This window comes from Canis lupus, chromosome 7 (assembly GCF_003254725.2).
Source record: "Canis lupus dingo isolate Sandy chromosome 7, ASM325472v2, whole genome shotgun sequence".
Lineage (NCBI taxonomy): Eukaryota > Metazoa > Chordata > Mammalia > Carnivora > Canidae > Canis > Canis lupus.
In genome coordinates this window covers 44,128,426-44,150,788 of record NC_064249.1, presented here as the reverse complement: position 1 = coordinate 44,150,788, position 22,363 = coordinate 44,128,426, and the positions used below count along the sequence as shown (strand labels likewise).

The window sequence follows — 22,363 nt, the reverse complement described above, 5'->3', positions numbered from 1 at the left end:
AGGCTAAAATTAAAATGTTCTTTTTCTTTGATGCAATAATTCTACTCATAGGGCTTTTCAGAAATAATAAAACGTGAACACAGAATCCTTATTTCATAATGAATGTAATTAAGAAATAAAATGCATTACTCTACTTGCCTGGCTAAGTATTGCCAGATATAAACATTTAAAGGGAGGAGAAAGGGGCTGGGAGAAGCATTAGCCACCTTGGTCTGCCACCAAACAGACCATACTGACTCCATTAACCAGTTCTACCCCTCGAAATTTCCTTCTGGCTCAACCAAGATACACAGCAGCATAATCCTATACAAAAGGAAAAAAGCACATCGATGTTTTTAAGCGAGTTCTCATATGACTCGAAATAAAAAGGGTTTTTCCAGGATGAGGGGGAAAAAAATCTCCCAAATTAACTATGAAATACTATTTCCCAAACAATTTATTTCACTGAAAAATCCAAATACCTCTGTAATGATTTCATTAGGCAATAAGAAATTATACCATTATAACAAAGAAGGCCACTGATGTAGGTAAAAACTTGTTAAAGTCCCAATTTTTAGTAGTGATAAAATTTATTAAATTTTCTGAGCAGCTGATGGATATTAAAAAAGCTAAACGTGTGTCAAACTCAGTTTAGAAAAAAATTAAGTATAAAAGATGTCTTAGGAAAGCAGTTTAAACATTGTTAAACAGAAACCAAATCTCTGTAAAAATATCAAAACACAAATTATAGACAGCAAGCAATATTTGTACCTGTTCCTACATACACACAGAATTAATTTGAGTTCTAAGCTGCAAGAATGCTAGTATGATGAACTAACAGTTCTATACTAGATTTCTTTCACAGTTGCCAATATTTTTTATCTGGCATTGATTTGGCATTAATGTCTCAATTTTATAGTATTAAAAGTAAATCATTAATCACTAGTTGAAGGCCTCTTGCTTTAATTATTCTCTCGTCCGAAAGGAACTGATTTCTCTGACACTTACCTAAACTCGTGGGCTTGATGAGAACATCAAGGACATCATAAAAGGGCAAGTTTTTTAACTGCACGTCAGGATGGACAGGAGGAATTGGGGGAGACGGCTGCTGCATCTCAAACGTGGGCTTAGTGTCTTGAAGCAGCACAGAACCAACAGGAGAGGATGGTGAGTGAGGCGTAACTGAGGTGGAAGGCAGCGCGTGGATTCCAGCCACAGCCAAGTCAGGTTCTACAGGTGATGAGCTACCATCCAAATTGAAAACTGAAGATTTGATTGTGGATAAATCAGAAAGTCCTTCAAGAGTCCGTGGGTATCGGCGTCTGTACAATTCTCGGATTTTAATCTGAACCGCAGGGCTGCAGCCACTCTTCAATAAATGCAACGCCCTCATCAGGAGGTCATGTTTGCGTCCACTTTTATTCCGTCCAGCAAAGCCTAGTAACACTTGTAGTTCAGAAACCCTAAAGCTAGAAACCATATTCTAAAAGGAAAGGGAAAAGAAGGACATAAGTCAAGAGTCACCCTCAAGCACATAAAAACCCCCATCTAAAATACAGGGTAAAATCTGAATTTACCAGCATTTTATCATGTGGTATATGCTAGTACCCAGCATTATCACATACCACTTAGAATCGATCCTATTTAGAGCCACTGCCCGCCCAAGTTACATTCAAGTCATGGTGTTAATTAGGGTTTGCTGAATTCTTAATTTTGATAATCAGTTTCTATTTCCACTTATGTGATTATGCTCAAGTATAAACCCGTATTTGCTTTATGACTATGAAATTCATAACCAGTGAATACTTCCTTTTCAAAATTAAGTCCTATCGATACAAAATGTAATGTTACAGCACTGTTATATATTAACCAAACAAAAAATCAGATTTTTGCAAAACTATATGCATAACTTCTGATGGTAAGTAGTAAATCTACAAAATCAAGACAAAACTGTGATCCAAAATCCCATGATTTTTCACTTAATAATTTCAAAATTATTAAGGAACAAACAACATAAGAAAAATAAGTTATTTTTAAATATTAAAGCTAAAAACCACATACATCTTATTGAGCATAGTTCTCAAACAACTGAAATCTCCAGCTGATAAGAAAAAGACCTTTGAAAAGCCAAGGAAAGGGGACGCCTGGGTGGCTAAGCAGCTGAGCATCTACCTTTGGCTCAGGACATAATCCTGGAGTCCCAGGTTCGAGTCCCACATTGGGCTCCCCGCATGGAGCCTGCTTCTCCCTCTGCCTCTTTCTCTGCCTCTGTGTCTCTTGTGAATAAATAAAATCTTTAAAAAAAAAAAAAAAAAAAAAAAAGCAGCCAGGGAAAGGATTAGCTGTAAATCTTAAAAGGCAAGATTCCCTCCATGCCACCCTCCTGACTTGTTCTGGGTATAAAATGAAGCTTATAAGCAGCTCTTGCTTCAGATTTCACCATCTACTTATTCAACCAGGCTAGCAAATACTTTTAACTTACTTGCTGCCTCTTAAGTCTATCTACTTGATGATTTTCAGAATCTGGGAGGTTAAACCACACCTGGGTCAGATTTACTAGTACACAAGTGCCCCATCTAGTCAGAAAGCAGAGTACGACTTGGAGCTGACCCTCACAATTCAACCCTAAGGAAACTTTGCCCATCCCTCCTCCTCCAGGAGAAGTGCTACACACTCCAGAGCTACCTGGGATTCCCTCTCAACCTGGTAGGTCTGCCGGGGCAACACCTACAGCTGGTACTGATTCATCAAAGTCCTCTGATCTCAACTTTTAAGTCTCACTGACAGCCCAGAAGCAATGGTTTAAACTCCAGTTGGCTTTTAAACAGTTGTCAGGAATAAGGAGTACTTGTTTTCTAAAAAGCAAATAAATTTAAATATATCAAAGTAATCTGTATGTACAAGTTGTATCACAATTCTATTTCATATACTGTTTCCATATTTCATATTGTACAAGTCAGAGAACACTAAGTTGTACTCCTCGCAACCATTTTTTATTCTCAACTAGCATGTTCCAAAAGAAAAAAGAACCACACAATTCTAATTTTTTTGTACCTAACATTAAAAGTTAATTGATATGGTTTATTTAATCCAATATATCAAAAGTATTATTTCAACATGTAATCAATTTTTGTAATTCAAAAATAATCCATTGTTTCTGGAGTGCCTGCATGGCTCAGTCAGTTAAGTGTCCAACTCTTGGTTCCAGCTCAGGTCATGATTTTAGGGTTGTGGAACTGAGCCCCACTCAGTGGGAAGTCTGCTTGAGATTCTCCCTCCCTCTCCCTCTGCCATTCCCCTTGCATGCGTGTATGCTTGCTCTTTCTCTAAAATAAATCTCTTTTTGAAATCAATCTTTTAAAAGGGTCAATGAGATATTTTTTAATACCAAGTCTTCAATATCCAGTGAAGCACATCTGGGAGCACATCTCCATTTGGACTAACCACATTTCAAGTGCTTCCAAAACCTCATGCGGCCAGCAGCTACCACACTGGACAGTACAGTTCTAAATCACACTCTAATAGCAACATACAGCACAACACATGGTCTTCACACTTCAACTGGCTTCATTTCCTCCACATATTAAAATAAAGATTTTAGGGATCCCTGGGTGGCGCAGAGGTTTGGCGCCTGCCTTTGGCCCAGGGCGCGATCCTGGAGACCCGGGATCAAATCCCACGTCGGGCTCCTGGTGCATGGAGCCTGCTTCTCCCTCTGCCTATGTCTCTGCCTCTCTCTCTCTCTCTGTGACTATCATAAATAAGTAAAAATTAAAAAAATATAAAAATAAAAAAATAAAGATTTTATCTCTTACCCCAAATGCTAGGTGAAGGTGAAAAACAAGACAATAACGTGACCTCAAGTTACAATCTACCCAAGGTTTCACGCATAAAAAGGACTATGACAGCTTTCTCAAGTGTCTTGCCAAGCGAGAACACAATGTATCTTTCCCAAAGTCCCCAATCCTAATACTTGAACTGAAGCTGGCTTATACTACAGTAGCGTAAGCAACATTAAACCATGAGAACACTAACACAGTCATACATATAAAAGATATCTGGGATATTTTCTAAAGAAATCTAACTCAATTCATTACTTTGCTTCCCTCCTTCTATTTATTTTCAGATTATTCTCTGCTTTAAAGAGATTTTTCAGAAATGACAAAAAAGAACACAAAATCATCCTAAGCTTGGCTCTCAAAATGTGATGGGAGGGATCCCTGGGTGGCACAGCGGTTTGGCGCCTGCCTTTGGCCCAGGGCGCGATCCTGGAGACCCGGGATCGAATCCCACGTCGGGCTCCCGGTGCATGGAGCCTGCTTCTCCCTCTGCCTGTGTCTCTGCCTCTCTCTCTCTCTGTGACTATCATAAATAAATAAAAATTAAAAAAAAAAAATGTGATGGGAGGTCTCACATCTCTTATTTCCAATGATAACTTTATGTGACAAAAAATGCAAATGTAACTGGCTAGACCCAGTAGCTGTTGTAAATATACAATCAAAAAGGAAGAAAGAGCTGAGGGCTCACAACATGAATGTGGAATCAGGAAATTCTGAAGCAAAAAGAAATCCCTCAGGTTGTGGAAAGGCAAAGGAAAGGAGAACAGACAAGGATGGTCTCCGTATCGCAAAACGCTGTGAAGACAAAGTGCCACTGGAAAAGGGCGGCCACGAACCTACGATGCTGCCAGAAAGCTTCCCAACAGCAACCAGCAGTCATATTCAGGACAAGTCCCAGCATCCAGACTCAGGAGCTTAGAAAAGTCACTTCATCCCTCCAGCCATCTATTTATATTCAGAAACATACAACAACAAAAACTCCTCTATTTAGAATTCACTATTAAGATACTCTCTAGGGAACTTACCAAGTCCCATTCTAGGAATATGTTTTTCTAGACAAACCTTGCTGGATCCCATTTCCTCTTAAACAGACAAAGGGCAGCACTTTAACTCAGTCTTCAACCAAATTTCAGCTGTCACCAAGTTAGGTGCGCCTGCTATAAAGACCACTAAGAACAGATTTCAGCTACTGTTTTCCCAACCTCGAATGTCTACAGCTTTAATATAATTTTTGTATAATATTTTCCAAGTGTACTTTATCCAGTCCATCTTGCCTCCCAAAGTCTGTCTTCTAATACTTTGGTGACAACTGCTTTATGCTCTATGCAAAAGAATTACTCAATAAATGCTTGGTAAATGATTTTAAGGAAATTCTATGAACTAGAGAGAAATGTTGGCAGGACTGATCTTTAAAAAGATATGTGAACAATTTGGATCTCTAAACAAAAGATACAAATTAAGACTAGGTCTTTAAATCAACTTATCAAATTCAAGTAACAATATTATTTAAAAAATTAAAGCTGGGTCATATAATTGGAACATCACACAAGGAATGAAGGCAAACTAAAGGTGCTATATTTAGAAAATCTCATTAAGAAAGTAAGTATGAGGGATGCTGGGTGGCTCAGTGGTTGAGCATCTGCCTTCAGCTCAGGTCATGATCCTGGGGTCCTGGGATCACGTCCCACATCAGACTCGCCATGGGAAGTCTGCTTCTCCCTCCCCCTCTGCCTGTGTCTCTGCCTCTCTTTCATAAATAAAATCTTAAAAAAAATAAAATAAATATGATAGTTACACGCAATAACCAACGAGTAAAAAGATTTCCTTGAGATTGCTCTTCATCTTAGGCATGAGATAGAAACTTCACAGGCAGTCTGGAATTTGGGGAAGCTCTAATAGGTTGGAAGTCATGATAAAGATCAACACAAACTTTGTAGATAGATACTCCATCCATTAGGATGTAGAATATGGGGTAGGGAAAGGAACTGCTGAAGGAAACTGATAAGTCACATTATTATCACTGCCTATCCCAACTACAATATTAAAGCAACTCACCTCTTCACTTATACATAGTAATGCATAAAGAAAAACCACCAGATATATAATCAATACATCAAAGGACTGACCAACCTGTAAGAGAAACTATGTAACAAATTAGATACTCCCAATTCCTTTTTTTTTTTAATATTTTATTTATTTATTCATAAAAGACAGAGAGAGTGGCAGAGACACAGGCAGAGGGAGAAGCAGGCTCCATGCGGGGAACCCGATGCGGGATTCGATCCCGGGTCTCCAGGATCATGCCCTGGGCTGAAGGCAGCGCTAAACCACTGAGCCACCCGGGATGCCCGATACTCCCAATTCCTAACTATTGCCCATTTCAGAGGTCATAGGAGGCCTTAGTTCCTAGCACTGTATTCCTGTGAATTCACATTTTTCCTATAATTAAATCCCTTTTACTTGAGAGATTGTATGTGGATCTCTTCCTCCCAACACATTGATTAAACTAACTCTTAAGCTGAAGGAATCGAAATTGAAAACCATCAAAAGAAACAATAAAGAGAATACTACATTTCAAAATCTGTAAAATAAGCCAAAACTAGGGAGAGCATCTCCATAAATGCTTCTATTATTATACAAAATTTACAATTAAGTATTTCAAAAAGCAAAAAAGTAGCAAACACACACCCTCAAAATGAGTAAAGAATTAAAGGATAAAAACAAACCAATCATAAATTAGAAAGCAAAATGCAGAAAAATATTTAACATGAAGTCCAAAAAAAGGAAAGAAAATAGTCTTGAGAATGCAAAAAAGAACATGAAAGACAGCAGCAAATTTCTTTAAAGAGAATAACGTGTGCAACTATACTCTAACTTAAAGTTATTTGCTAGAAAAACATAAATTACTCCACCTGATTATCCGTGCCCACTCCACTTCCAAAAGATCTACACCCAAACAGCTTGATGAATAAATAAATTCTACTAAACCTTCAAAGAAAAGATGGAATTGTTTCTTAAACTGTTCAAAACAAGAAAGTTAAATACATGTTAGAAGACAAACATGATAAAACATCTGAACACAAATTTTTTAAACATGCAAGTTATTGTGTGCCAAACCTCGGCAGAGAGTCAGACTTATTAAAACAAAAATTTAAGTAAAAGTCAAATGAAACAAGGAGCCTGGTATACCACCAATTCCTTCTTATTTCCCAATATGGACCACAGAAATCTTTTTGTAATTCATCAACATTTCCAGTGAGTACAAACACAAAAGCCCTCAATGTACCCAAATATAGTTTAACTTAGGAAAATAAAAACAGCTTAAAATAAACCATGTACAACACTTGGTTAAGATGATTTCTATGCTTAAAGTTGCATGCTAAAATACTTACAGATAAAAATCATACAATGTATGGAATTTCCTTTAAAATCATTTGAGGACACTCCAAATAGTCAAAGCAATCTCCAAGAAAGTAGAACAAAGCTGTAGGCACCAGGCTCCCTGTTTTCAAACTATATTACACAGCTACAGGATCCCTGGGTGGCTCAGCGGTTTAGCGCCTGCCTCTGGCCCAGGGCCTGATCCTGGAGACCCGGGATCAAGTCCCACATCAGGCTCCCTGCATGGAGCCTGCTTCTCCCTCTGCCTGTGTGTCTCTGCCAATCTCTCTGCCTCTCATGAAAAAATAAATAAAATCTTTTAAAAAAACAAACAGGGATCCCTGGGTGGCGCAGAGGTTTGGCGCCTGCCTTTGGCCCAGGGCGCGATTCTGGAGACCCAGGATCGAATCCCACATCGGGCTCCCGGTGCATGGAGCCTGCTTCTCCCTCTGCCTATGTCTCTGCCTCTCTCTCTCTCTCTCTGTGACTATCGTAAATAAATAAAAATTTAAAAAAAAATTTATAAAAAAAAAAAAAAAACAAACAAAAGAGTAAGGCATTTGTATGAAAACACATATAAATCAATGGGACAGATTAGAGAGCCCAGAAATAAACCCTATCATATATGGTCAATTAATTCATGACAAAGGAGCCAAGATTATACAATGGAGAAAAGACTGTCTCTTCAATAAATGATGCTGGGAAAATTGGACAGCTACCTGCTACATGCTAAAGAACGAAATTGGACTATTATCTTACACTACACAAAGATCTGAACATAAGACCTGTAATCATAAAACTCCTAGAAGAAAACAAGGCCAGTAAGCTCCTTGACATAGGCCTTGGCAATGTCATTTTGAATCTGATACCACAAGCAAAAGCAACAACAAAAACACCAAGTGGGACCACATCAAATCGAAAAGCTTCCACAAAGCAAAGGAAACCATCAACAAAATGAAAAGATAACCTATGCAATGAAAGAAAATATCTGCAAATCATGTATCTGGATAAGGTGAGAATATCCAAAACATATCAAGAACTTAGAAAAATCAACAACCAAAAAAAAGTCCAATTAAAAATTGGGCAGATTTGCAATGACTCAGATGGTTCTAGCTCCAGAGTACTCTAAAGTGTAATAAGTCAGTCAGAGAAAGACAAATACCATATGATTTCACGCATATGTGGAATATAAGACACAAACAAGCAAGCAAAGGGGGAAAAAGAGAGGGGCAAACCAAGAAAGACTCTTAACTACAGAGAACAAACTGATAGTTATCAAAAGGGAGGTGGAAGGATGATTTTAAAATGGTGATGGAGATGAAGGAGTGCACTTGTGATGAGCACTGGGTGTTATATGGAATCGCTGAATCACTAAACTGTACACCTTAAATTTACACTATATGTTAACTTACTGGAATTTAAATAAAAACTTAAAGTGGGCAAACAATTTGAATAGACACTTTTCAAATAAAGACATATACATGTGGCTAAAAGAGTCATGAAATAATGCTCAATATCACTAATTATCAGGGAACTGCAAATCAAAACCACAATGAGATATCACCTCACACCTGTCAGAGTAGCTACGATCAAAATAGACAACAAAGTTACTGAGATTGTAGAGAAGAGGGAAAACTCTTGTGTGCTATTAGTGGTAGGGTAAATGGGTACAGCCACTATGGCAACCGGATGCAGGTTCCTCAAAAAATTAAAAATAGAACTACCAAAGAATCCACCAATTCCACTTGTGGTTATTTACCTGAAAAAAACTAAACACTTTATAACTCAAAACGATATGTGCACCACTGCCAAGTTCACTGCATCATTACTCAAATATAATAGCCAAGATATGGAAACTACCTAAGTGTCCATAAACGGATAAATGAATAAAGCAGCTATATATCAACACGCAGCCCTCACAGCTTTATACATAAAGCAACTTCTACGCATATATACAATATTACTCATCCATATAAAAAAATGAAATCTTGTCATTTGTGACAACATGGATGAACCCTGAGGGCATTATGCTAGGCAAAATAAGTCAGGCAGAGAAAGGCAAATACTACAGGATCTCACTTATATGTGGAATCTAAAAGCAAAAAAAAAAAAAAAAAGAAAACCAAGCTCATAGGTACAGAGAACAGACTGGTGGTTCAAGGGGACAGGTGAAGGGCTTCAAAAGGTACAAACTTTCAGTTATAAAATAAATAAAGGGGATGTAATGTTCAGCATGATGAATACAGTTAATAATAGTATATTGTGGGGCACCTGGGTGGCTCAGTCAGTTAAGCGTCCGACTCTTGATCTCAGTTCAGGTCTTGATCTCAGGGTCATGAGTTCAAACCCCGCACTGGGCTCCACGCTGGGCGTGGAACCTACTTAAAAACAAAAAAACAAAACAAAACAAAAAAACAGCATATTGTATATCTGAAAGTTGCTGAGATCTTCAAAGTTCTCATCACAAGAGAAATATTTTTGGTAACTGTAAGGTGATGGATATTTACTAGATTTATTGTGGTAATCATCCTGCAATGCATACAAATATTGTACATCTGAAACTAATACATTATATGTCAATAATACCTCAATTAAGAAAATAATAAAAAATATTACCTGAAACCTGGAAAAAAAAAAGTCATTGCCAGGAATGAGTGGAGACATGAAAAAAGAGTAAGAGTACAAAGATAAGAGGTGATCTCTGCTGAAGCTCAGGGTACATGGGGAATTCTCTACCTTTGCAAGAATGTTTCCACTATAAAGAGTTTGCTTCAATGGGGGAAACTAGTTGTGGGTTATATACGACTCTGTGTACTATCTTCCCAACTTTTCCATAAATCTGAAAGTATTTTAGATTTAATCAAGCAAAAATTGCTGGTTGTTTGAATGCAGGGAAAAAAACAGATTGTGGTCTAAATACCATTTCCCACAAAAAGAACCAGGCTCCAAAAAAAAAAAAAAGAGAGAGAGAGAGAGAGAACCCAGGCTCCTTGAGGAAATGGCTAATTGCAAGTCTGGGATAAAAAATGCACAAGAATATTTTATAATACCAGAAAGCAAAGGAATTATCAAAGACTACTGGAATCTTGTCAGAAGGAAACAGAAAACCACCCAGTAGCCCAAGACAGGAAAATCTAACCATCAAAGAAAATAACTGCATCAATTCAAACACATCAAATGTATTAAAAATCACTTGTTCATAATAACAATACTTAAAAAAAAACTCACTGATCTCTGTTACAGGATGTTGAGAAACCAACTCTCCTTATTCTGAAAACTGTTAAAAAGTAAGGAAAGCAATACAAAAAGATTTGCTCAAAACAAGCCATATGATTATCTGCATAAATGACAAAAGGGCATTTGAAGAAGTCCTATCCATTACTTATAAAATCTCTCAATAAAAAGAAACAGAATGAAACTGTTAACATGATAAAAGGTAGCTATCAGAAATCAAGAACAAATATCTTCCTTGAAGATGAAACATTTGATCATAAAAACCTATGAAAGATGTTTTCTCATTCAAAATTATTCTAGAGTGCCTAATACAGATTTTAAAAATATTTATAATTTACAAATGACAGAACTGTCTATACTGAAAATATAAAAGCATCCACTGAAAAATAAGACCTAATAAGAAAATTCATGGAGTTATCTATATAGATTTTCAAGTTACTGATAAGAAAAATAACATTATTTTAAAAAAGCCTAAGTAACAAAATATAAAGTGCAAAGGCATAAATTTAAAAATTTTGTAATAGCTACATAAAAACAAGACATAAAAGAAACATTGACTAAAGTAAGGACTATATTATTTTACTAGATAAAATAAATATTGAAAAGATGTCACTATCCCTCAATTTTATAAATATAATAAAACTTCAAAGAATAACTGAGGGGCTGGACAAATTAAAACTTACCATAAAGAATAAAATATATAACATGGCAGGTGGCACTTACCATAAAGAATAAAATATATAACATGGCAGGTGGCAATAACAAAGGTCAAAAATAATGGGAGAAAAGGAAACAGAGAGTGAAGAGGTAAAGGATTTGCAATCTTAAAGAGGGAAGGTTTACCTCCAGAGGTAACTGAATAACTGAAGGAGTGAGAAGCCACCCAATCAATATCTGCAGAAAAGCGTTCGAAGGCCTTGGAGGCAGCAGGTGGAAAACATTTGAGAAAGCAAGCATGTCTAGCACAAGGAAAGAAAAATAAAAAGCCCGTTACAGCTGTACCAGAGGAATCTAGAGGAATCTAAGCAGAATGATGACCAAAGGAAATGACAGCCTGGGGAGGGAGGTGATTAGCTTAAACATCTACTAGATAAAATTAGGATATCACATTTGTAAGGCTAAGAAATGACCAAACAAAACTGCAGGGCAATGGCATGCATTTAAGTTGGTCGAGTACGGAGCAGTTTAAAGTATCCTGTAATTGAAGGAATAGATAGCTTTAGACTTACACACATGTACCAAAATTTCAAAAGAAAATCCAAGATAACTCCAAGGGTGTACAAGAGAACCAAAAAAAAAAAGTAATTTCACACAAGTAAATGGGCAGGGAAAAAAATCAGCCCAAAAGGTGGTAACATGGAGAGACAAAACACAGAAAAAGTAGGAAAGCACAAAACGAAGAAGAATAAATGTAAATATATCAATAATCCCAACAAATAAAAATGAAGTACATAAAAACCCCTCAGGAAATCTAATTTATAATTTTAAAACTCCCCAAAACAGGAGTGCCTGGGTGGCTCAGTTAGTTAAGCACCCAACTCCTGATTCTGGCTCAGGTCATGATCTCAGGGTTGCAAGGTTCAGCCCAGCAAGAGGCTCCATGCTCAACATGGAGTCGGCTTAAGGCTCTCTCTCCCTGTCTGTCCTCCCCACCACTGCTAGTACTTTCTAATAAATAAATAAAATCTTCAAAAAAATTAAATTACAAAGTAAAACTCCCCCAAAATAATCAGGCCTAAATGGTTTTACTGGAGAATTCTACCCAACATTTACAGAAGAATTAACACCAATCTAATTTCTTCCAGAAAACAGAATATTTCCAAATTCATTCTATAAATTATAACCAGTATTACCCTGATGCCAAAACTAAATAAAAATAGTACGAAAAATAAAACTATAAACCAATATCCATCACACATATAAATGTTAAAATGCTTAACAAATGTTAGCAAATAGAATTTAGTAATATATAAAAAGAATTATAGGGGATCCCTGGTGGCTCAGTGGTTTGGCACCTGCCTTCAGCCCAGGGTGTGATCGTGGAGTCCCGGGAGGGAGTCCTGGGATCGAGTCCCACATTGGGCTCCCTGTATGGAGCCTGCTTCGACCTCTGCCTGTGTCTCTGCCTCTCTTTCTCTGTGTCTCTCATGAATAAATAAAATCTTTAATAAATAAAAATAAATAAATAGAATTATATACCATGACCAAGTGAGGTTTTACTTCAGGATTACAAGGCTGGTTCAATGTGTGAAATCAAAAATCAATGTAGTATATTTTTTTTGTAGTATATCCTTACTAAGAGCTAAAAAAAGAAAACCACATGATCATAGCAGTCAATGCAGAGAAAGCATTTGACAAATTCAATACCCACTCATAATAAAAATTCTCAAGAGGCAGGAATGGAGAATTCCTCAACTTGATAGAAATCACCTACAAAAAAATCTAGAGCTAACATTATACTCAGTGGTGAAAGACAATGTATCATTCTAAGCGGGAATGAGGCAAGAATGTCAATTCGCACCCTATTAGTCAGAATAGGTCTGTAAGTTCTGGAAAAGGAAAAGACAAGAAGAGGCAATAAAAGGCACACAAGCTGAAAAGAAAAAAAATTTAAAAATCGCCTATATTTGCAGATCCCAAGAATCTATAAAACAACTCTTACAACCAATGACTGAGTTCAGCAAGGTTGCAGAAGGCAAGAGCAACACACAAATGTCAATCATATCTCTATATACTGACAAAGAACATATGGAAAGAAGTTAAAAACACTACATTCACTCCAAAAAAAAAGAAAATACTTGTTTAAATATTTAACAAAATACAAGACTTGTATACTCAAAACTACAAAATATTAATGAAAAAAGTCTAAGAAAATCTAAATGAATGGATTCTCCATGGCTTTTAAGACTCAACAAAGTAACTACACCAATTTTCACTAAACTGACACACATTTATCCCACCAAGACTTTCTTATAGATGAGATTATTCTAAAATTTATATGGAAAGGCAATGGAACTAGAAGAGCTAAAACAATATGAAAAAAATAGAAATCAGTCTATTCAATTTCAACAACTTAGCTCTGTAACCCAGACTGTGTGGTATGTAGTATTAGAAGAGGTAACAAACAGGTCTATGGAACATAGAACCCAAAAACAGACGTACACAATATGCCCAAATAGTTTTTGACAAAGGTCAAAAAAAACTCAATGGAGGAAAGATTGCCTTTCAACAAATGGTGCTGAAGCAAACTATACATCCAACTACAACTTACTTTTTATACAAAAATTAACTCCAAATGGATCACGGACTTAAATGTTAGAATAAAGCTTTAAAACTTTTCGGGAACAGAAAAGAAGAACAGAAGAAAATCTTCATGAACTAGCGCTAGGCTAAGAGTTCTTAGACTTGACATTCAAAGAAAAATCGACAGAAGAAAAAAATATATACACTACACTTCACCAAAATTAAAAACTTGTGCTCTGCAAGACCCCATTAAAGATGAAAAACCAATCAACAGGCTTGCCAACAGTATTTGCAAACCACATACCAACAAAGGACAAGTACCTAGTATATCTCTAGAACTCTCAAAATCCAACAGAAAAAAAAATCCAATTTTAAAAAAGGCAAAAGGCATAAAGACAGATTTCACCAATAAGGTTAGACAAAAAATAAGCACATGAAACACATTATCATTAGCCACCAGGGAAGTGCAAATTAAAACCTCACTGAGGTATCACTAGATACATACCAGAATGACTAAAATGAAAAACAGTGATAACACCAAATGCTGGCGAGGATGCAGAGAAACTGGATCACTCCATACATTGCTGGTAAGGATGTAAAATGGTACAGCCACTCTGGAAAACAGTTTGGCAAGTTCTTTAAAAACTATATATTTATAATAACTATACAACCAAGGAATTGCACTCCTGGGTATTTTTATCCCAGAGAAATGAAAACTTACGTTCACAAAAAAGCCTCTGCAGAAATCTCAAAGCACTTTTATTCTTAACAGCCCAAAACTCTAACCAACATGGATGTCTTTCAACAGGTAAATGGTTAAACTAATCCAAACCATGAAATACTCAGCAATAAAGAGATGAACTATTGATACATAAAACATGAATCAATCTCCAGAGAATGATGCTGATCAGGGGGGAAAAAAAAAACCCAAGAGGTAACATACTGTATGATTCCATTTATATAATATTCTTAGAAAAAATAAAACCACGGAAATGAAAAACAGATGACTGGGTCTAAGGTATTAAGGGGATGGGAAGGAAGTGGGCATAGCAATAAAAAAGACAGAGGTATCCTTATAGTGATGGAAACGGTCTATTTCTTGTTGGGGTCAATGTCAATATCCTTCTAATATTGTTGTGATGTTGTTCTTTGGTTTTCCAAGATGCTACCACTGTGAGAAACTTGGTAAAGAGTACATGAAATGTCTGTAATATTTTTTACAACTGTGAGTAAACTGACAATTATCTTAATAAGTTTAAAATTACAAAGACCAAGATTACTAAAGCAGATTATTTTTTAATCCAACAGCATGATATTCACGAGAGAAAACTAAAACAAAAGAAAACAAAAATGTAGGAGTAGGGAGAATTTTAAAAATCAGGCAAGATTCGTGGACCAAAAGAAAACAGTATAGGTATAATATGAAACAGTAATACAAAGAACATTCAAAGACACAAGGAGTAACGACAGAGAGTAAAGTAAAAGCTCCAATTCAACAGAAAAATATAATCTTTAATTTTCATGTATTAGCAATAATTTAAAATATATATTTTTTAATTTAAAATATATTTTAAAAAATCAGTATAACTACATAAACTAGGGAAAAAACATTCTTCTAAAAGATTAGCATACTTCTCTCTAAAAAGATATGGAAGATTTGAATAGAATTAACAAGCCTAACTACCAGACATATGTAAAACTGTGCTCACAACTGGAAAATACACATTCTCTTTCAAGTACAAAAAAATAAAAACTGACCACAGTCTTAGCAGATTTCAAAATATTAGAATCACACAGAACTTGCTTCCTAACCACAACACAGTTAAAAACCAATAACTAAAGAAACTCTCATATATTTGGAAATAAAAACTTTTAAATAACTCATAAATTAAGGAATTCACAGTGAAAAATAATGAAAACATTGCATATCAAAACTTGTGTGATGCAGGGAAAACAATGGAGACCTATGTTAAACACTGAAAATTAAAAAGCAAGGCATCCAACTTAGAGAAAGAATAAAAATAAACACCAAAAAAGTATAAAGTATACAAATAAAGAGCAGAAATTAATAAAATGGGGGAAAGATACATTGAAAAGCATAAAAAAACCTTGATTCTTTGAAAAGTCTTTAAAAATTAGCAAGCTTTTAGTTTTTAGTATTGATCAAAAGAAAAAGCATTAAAAGAAAAAAGATAAAAGGAACATTAACATTAAAAGATAAAAGGTACTACACAAAATTAGAGATTAACAACTTAATATCATTTCAAGACCATGAATGAAATGGGCAACTTCTTATACGATTATAACCTACCGAAACTGTCTTGAAAGTTGAAAATATGAACAATCCTATCAACAAAGCAATTCAATCAGTAGTTAAGAAGTGTCTCACACACACAAAAAAAAAGAAGTGTCTCTCTCTCACACACACACACACAGAAAAAAAAAAAAACAGGAACAATTTTATAGGGAATTCTATCATTCTAATTTTACATAATTTCTTCCAGAGAAAGAAGCGTATATTTTTACAGGTCAATATTATTAATTATTAGAAGCAAAAATCTTAAGTTAACTATCTTCAATTTGAGTCCAATAATGAAAAAGAGAGACAAATCAGGATTGACTTTATGCTTGAAATACATAGCATAAACCTGTTAACAGGTTACAAAAGAAAAATATCTTCTCAAAAACAGATTACAAAAGAAAAATATCTTCTCAAAAAACACAAGAGGCTTTTGATAAAACTCAACATCCATTCATGGCTTTTTTAAATTAGCAAACTAGTAATAGAAAGGAACATCCTTAACCTGAAAAGATTATCTACAATAAACCTACAGCAAGCATTATACTTAACTGTGAAACTTTGAAAGCATTCCCTTTAAAATCAGGAACAAGATCAGGATGCCCCCATCACCGCTTCTATTCAACATTGTACTGGAGATCCTAGCCAGCACATTAAGACAAGAAAAAGAAAGAAAAAAAAAAGGCATAAGAATTGGAAAGGAGGAAACAAAGAGGTCATTATTCACAGATAGATCTGTCTACACAGAAAATCCAAAGAATTCTATAGATAATTTACCACAATTAGGAGTATAGCAAGGTTGTTACACAAAGTCAAAACTGTACTTCTATACACCAGCAAAGTAGAAAACAGAATTACGAAAAGTTACCATTTATGACTTGATATAAAAATAAAGTACCTAAAAATAAATCTAACAAAATATTTGCAATAGTTTAGTTGAAGAAAATTATAAAACTTTATGAAAGACATTGTAAAAGACCTAACAAATAAATGGCGATTACAATATTCATGGTTAAGAAAACCTAATTCTCTCCAAACTGATTTACAGATCCAATGCATTGCCCATCAAAATCCCAATAGATCATGCGTGTTTGTATGTGTACATAACTTAAAAAAAAAAAGATTTAAAAAATTTTCAATGGATCAAATAGCCAAGAAGTTCCCTAAAGAACTGTAAGGCAGAACTTGGCCTCCTTCTTGTCCTTCAAAGATTGAGCAGACGGAGACTAACCTTCCCTATGAAAATTTAAAAACTGAACATAATATGAAAAACATCCATTTAAAGACATGAAACACTATGAAGTCAGCAAGGACGTGAGAGGCCAACACTATGAAAAGAAGGAAAGTGTAGAAAATGGGAGTCCAACATTTGATGCTTCTTTTGCCCTAGAAATATCTGTCAATGGGGAAAGGACAATGGATAGGTTGAGAAGTCAAGATCTTTGAAAAGACATATAGGGCTGGGGAAACGAGATTATTTGTAAAATATAACCTGCAAGAGTTGTTATCTGGGACATGCAATGAATTCCTACAAATCTGTATAAAAAAGATAGCTGGCTCAGTATAAAAATGGGTAAAAAAACTGGCAAGCCATGTCACAAAAGATATCCAAATGGCCAATAAATATATTAAAAGAGGCTTAACATCATTATTCATTAGGAGAATGCAAATTAAAACCACTAAACATTCACTAAAATATGTAAAATTAAAAGTGAACAAGAATGAATGTGAAGCAACTGGAATTATTATTTTGCTAGTGGAAGGGAATGAATGAACTACAACTACATACAAATGAATCTTGCAAACAAAACTGAGGAGAAAAGTCAGACATGAAAAATATATACACAAATATATACACATAAATATACAAGATATATAGATCTATTTTATAAAGTTGAAAAAACAGACAAAACTAATCTAAGACTAACATCAAGCCAGTAGTATCTTTGAGGAGACAGAGGTTAGTCACTGGGAGGTAACTCAAGGGAAGTCTCTAGGGTGCTGATAATGTTCTATTTCTTTATCCACATTTGGTTATACTGAAAAATTCATCCAGCTGTACTCTCATGATCTATGTATTTCCTACATGAAAGTCCTTATCAATAGAAGTTTGTTTTTGTGAAAGTTATTATAGAGTTGGAGTAATTAAGACAACATGATGGTGCTGTTAGCACAGATTAAGAGATCAGAATCCAGAAAGCATACACAGATCCAACTGTAGAATTATTACAAACCAGTAAGAAAAAAAATTTTAAACCCAATGCAAACACGGACAAAAGACATAAACTAGGTAATAGTATCTCAGAAGAGTTAAGAAAATGTTAATAAGCGTAATAAAAGATGCTCACTTTCATTATCAAAGGGAAAAATTAAAAACCAACAGGAGAAATTTTTACTCACTGGCAAAACTTTTAATTTGATAAAAGGGTTAGTAAGAAAGCTAATAAGCAATGAAAACTTCTACATTGCTGGAGAGAGCAAATACTGATACAATCCTCTTTGGGAAATAAGATGGCATCATCTAGTACTGTTGAAGATGAACATATCCTTAAATCCCAACAATTCTACTCCTGGAATTTCTACAATGAAACATACAAATATTTACACTAGGGATCCCTGGGTGGCGCAGCGGTTTGGCGCCTGCCTTTGGCCCAGGGCGCGATCCTGGAGATCCGGGATCGAATCCCACGTCGGGCTCCCGCTGCATGGAGCCTGCTTCTCCCTCTGCCTATGTCTCTGCCTCTCTCTCTCTCTCTCTGTATGACTATCATAAATAAATAATTTAAAAAAAACAACAAATATTTACACTAAATGAGATCAATCAAAATCACAGTGTCAAATCAGTGCAGGTTAAATTTATAGAATTTTTCTTTTTTGCATTTTCAAAACATTTTGGGTTTTGGAAGGTTGAATAAGGAATTTGAGGACCTGTAATGGGGGGGAAAAAAAGGAAACTACACAAATTTCCAACAAGAGAATGGGCAGACGGTATTTATACATGGAAAATTAAAAATGATAATAAAAAAAAATCCCCAAATACAGCATCATTCCAGTTGTATAAAAATTTTAAACATATTAAAAATTTACACATATAGATATAATTTAAAATTCATATATCTATATAATGTGGATAAAATCAGGAAAGAATACCCTGCTGACCTAATGAAATGAGCTGTTTCTTAACTTATATGATGGCTACATGCATGTTTATTTACCTATACCTTCCTTACCTGTTATAATCTTTTGTATTAAATAACAACCATTTTTTAAAAATTAGCATGGTATTCCCAAATACAAACCATGATTCCAATAAGAAAATTGTCTCAAGAGATCTTTTCAAAGAAATTAGCATTATCAGATAATTTGAGGCATTTTTCCCCATAAATTGAGGACAAATTTCTCTTAAAAGAAAAAGCTTCTATAAACTAAAAATATAATCACGGAAATAAATCCTACAGAAGAGTTCAAAGACAAAATCAAGGAAATCTTCAGATAAATACATGTCAATCTAGAAGTCCAACATTCACCCAGAAAGTCTCAAATATATAAATATAAATAAAAATAATAATAGCTGTATAGCAGATCAGATTCTGTATAGCAGATCAGATTCTGACAATGCAGTAGAAAATGAAGGCTGGAAGAAGAGGAAGGATAGAGCTAGGAGAAACAAAGGGAAATGGATGAGTGCTAAATCCTGAGATGCTGGCAACTGAAAAGATACCATCTAAAACTGATGGGTTAAGTAACAGAAGTTTAACTAGTACAAAACGTTAATAATTAACGGGAGAATTAGGAACAAAAGTGAACTGGTAAGACACAGGTGGCCAACAGACACATAAAAAGAGGCTCAACATCACTCGTCATCAGGAAAATGCAAATCACAACTACAATGAGATATCACCTCACACCTCTCAGGATAGCAAAAATCAACACAGAAAACAACTGTTGGCAAGTACATGGCGCAAGGGGGACCTTCTTGCACTGTTGGGGAATGCAAACTGGTGCAGCTACTCTGTAAAACAGTATGGAGGTTCCTCAAAAAGTTAAAAATAGAACTAATCTATGATTCAGCAATTGCACTACTAGGTTTTTACTCAAGGAATAAAAAAATATTAATCCAAAGGGACACACGAACCCCAGTACTTAGAACAGCATTATTTACAACAGCCAAATTATGGAAGCAGCCCAAGTGTCCATCAATAGATGAATATAGATGTGGTGTGTCTGTGTATATATACGTACACACACATATACGTACATACACATATATATGTACATGCGCATACATACAAAATGGAACATTACTCAGCCAGAAGAATGAAATCTTGCCATTTGCAATGACAGGGATAAAGCTAGAGAGTATATGCTAAGTGAAATAATTAGGAGAAAGACAAATACCATATGATTTAATTCATATGTAGAATTTAAGAAACAAAACAAAGGGGAAAGAAGAGAAACTGAGGCAAACCAAGAAACAGATTTTAACTATAGAGAACTGATGGTTACTAGAGGAGAGACGGATGTGGGATGGGTGAGGTAGGAATTAAGGCAGACACTTGTGATGAGCAGTACCTGATGTACAGAAGGGATGAATCACTACTTTGTACACCTGGAACTTTTATTACACTGCACGTTAACTGGAATTTAAATTAAAACTTAAAAAAAAATAATATAACTAGTAGAAATCAATATGCCAGATAATGTGGAAAACAATGATCTAAACTTATCTACTAGAGTCAAGCAACATACACTGTTCAGAATTGGAATAAAAAAAAATCAAGATACAGAAAAATATGTGGTGTTTTTGAGTTTGGGAATGAACCTAAAGGAAAAAAAATAAAAACAAAAACAAAAAAACCCAAACATGGTTAAAAGCAGTTAGGGCAGCCCCGGTGGCGCAGCGGTTTAGCGCCGCCTGAAGCCCAGGGTGTGATCCTGGAGTCCCGGGATCGAGTCCCAGGTCAGGCTTCCTGCATGGAGCCTGCTTCTCCCTCTGCCTGTGTCTCTGCCTCTCTCTTGCTCTCTCTGAATAAATAAATAAATAAATAAATAAATCTTAAAAAAAAAAAAAAGATTAAAAAAAAAAGCAGTTAGTTATATAAGGAGTGGAATCTACTGGGAAAGAAAGGGCTTTACTTTTCCTTCTGAATTTTCCTGCACTATCTGCACAAGTATTGCTTTCATTTTCCTGCAATGAGGAATGGAAATAAGAATAAAAATTGTTATTAAAGCTACTTTTCAGGAGTGTCTGGATGGCTCAGTCAATTAAGCTTCCCACTCTTCATTTCAGCTCAGATCATGATCTCAGAATCCTGAGATCAAGCTCAGCATGGGGCTCCACTCTCAGCATGGACTCTGCTTGGGATTCTCTCTCCCTCTGCCTCTGCCCCTCTCCTCCCACTCATAGTCATATGTGCACTCTTTCTCTCAAAATAAATAAAATCTCAAAAAATAAAATAAAATAAAACCGTTTTCTAGGTTAGGGTGCCTGGGTGGCTCAGTCAGTTAAGTGTCTGACTCTTGATTTTGGCTAAGGTCATGATCTCAGGGTCGTGGGATTCAGGTCCATGTCAGGCTCTGCGCTGAGCATGGAGTATGCAGCCTGCTTGGGATTCTCTCTCCCCCTTTCTGCCCCCATTTGTACACATGTACACAAAGCCTCTTAATAAAAAAAAACATTTTCCAGTTTAAAGAAAAGTGGCCAAGCTCATACAATCAATAACCATGCATCCCTAAAGTTAATGTCAAAAAAAAAAAAAGGAAGAAAAGAAAAAACAAACGAATGAATGAACCACCATCTTCTGCAACAAAATCAAGAATAGCTTCTCCTGAGATGCTTGGGTGGCTCAGTGGTTGAGCATCTGCTTTTAGTTCAGGGCGTGATCCCAGGTCTGGGGATTGAGTCCCACATCTGGCTCCCTGCAAGGAGCCTGCTTCTTTCTCCCTCTGCCTGCGTCTCTGCCTCTCTCTCTCTCTCTGTTGTCTCTAATGAATAAATAAATAAAATATTTTTAAAAAAAAAAGCTTTTCCTGACCTATACGAATAATCAAATGGAAAACCCTGAATGTCTGTTAAGTTCATACTGCTCTGCAAAATCACAAAAATTTTTATTTGTTTCAAACTACTCTTCCAAAAAAGTCTAGAAAGAAAAGCCACATTACCGGGGGTTCAAAGTAAACATTCACAAAATAGTCTGGACTATGATATCAACATATCACTTTTATTTCAACTGTGCAATTTCTTAAATTCAGATATCTGAATAAAAATAGACTGTCAAGATAACTCAAGGGAGAAAAAAATCATTCTTCAACAAATAATGTGGGAAAGTAGATATCCACATGCAAAAGAAGTCTGATCCCTACACCTCATGCCATAAACAAAAATTAA

At 35.5% G+C, this 22,363-nt stretch overlaps 1 protein-coding gene across 13 annotated transcripts in view; it reads right to left on the bottom strand.

Moving 5' to 3' along the window:
• PIAS2 (protein inhibitor of activated STAT 2) overlaps positions 1–22,363 on the bottom strand; it is a 147,572-nt gene that overhangs the window by 99,794 nt on the left and 25,415 nt on the right. For 9 of the 13 annotated variants that reach the window (XR_007412054.1, XM_025428956.3, XM_049112659.1 and 6 more), the window contains one exon: positions 988–1,462. Coding sequence is in view for 12 of the 13 variants with exons in the window: in XM_049112659.1 (XP_048968616.1) it covers positions 988–1,462 (475 nt within the window). In the remaining variant the exon portion in view is untranslated. Of the gene's footprint in view, positions 1–987; positions 1,463–6,730; positions 6,838–14,181; positions 14,291–16,527; positions 16,617–22,363 lie in introns of those variants that run through there. The other 4 variants (XM_025428955.3, XM_049112658.1, XM_025428960.3 and 1 more) reach the window with 4 other exon arrangements.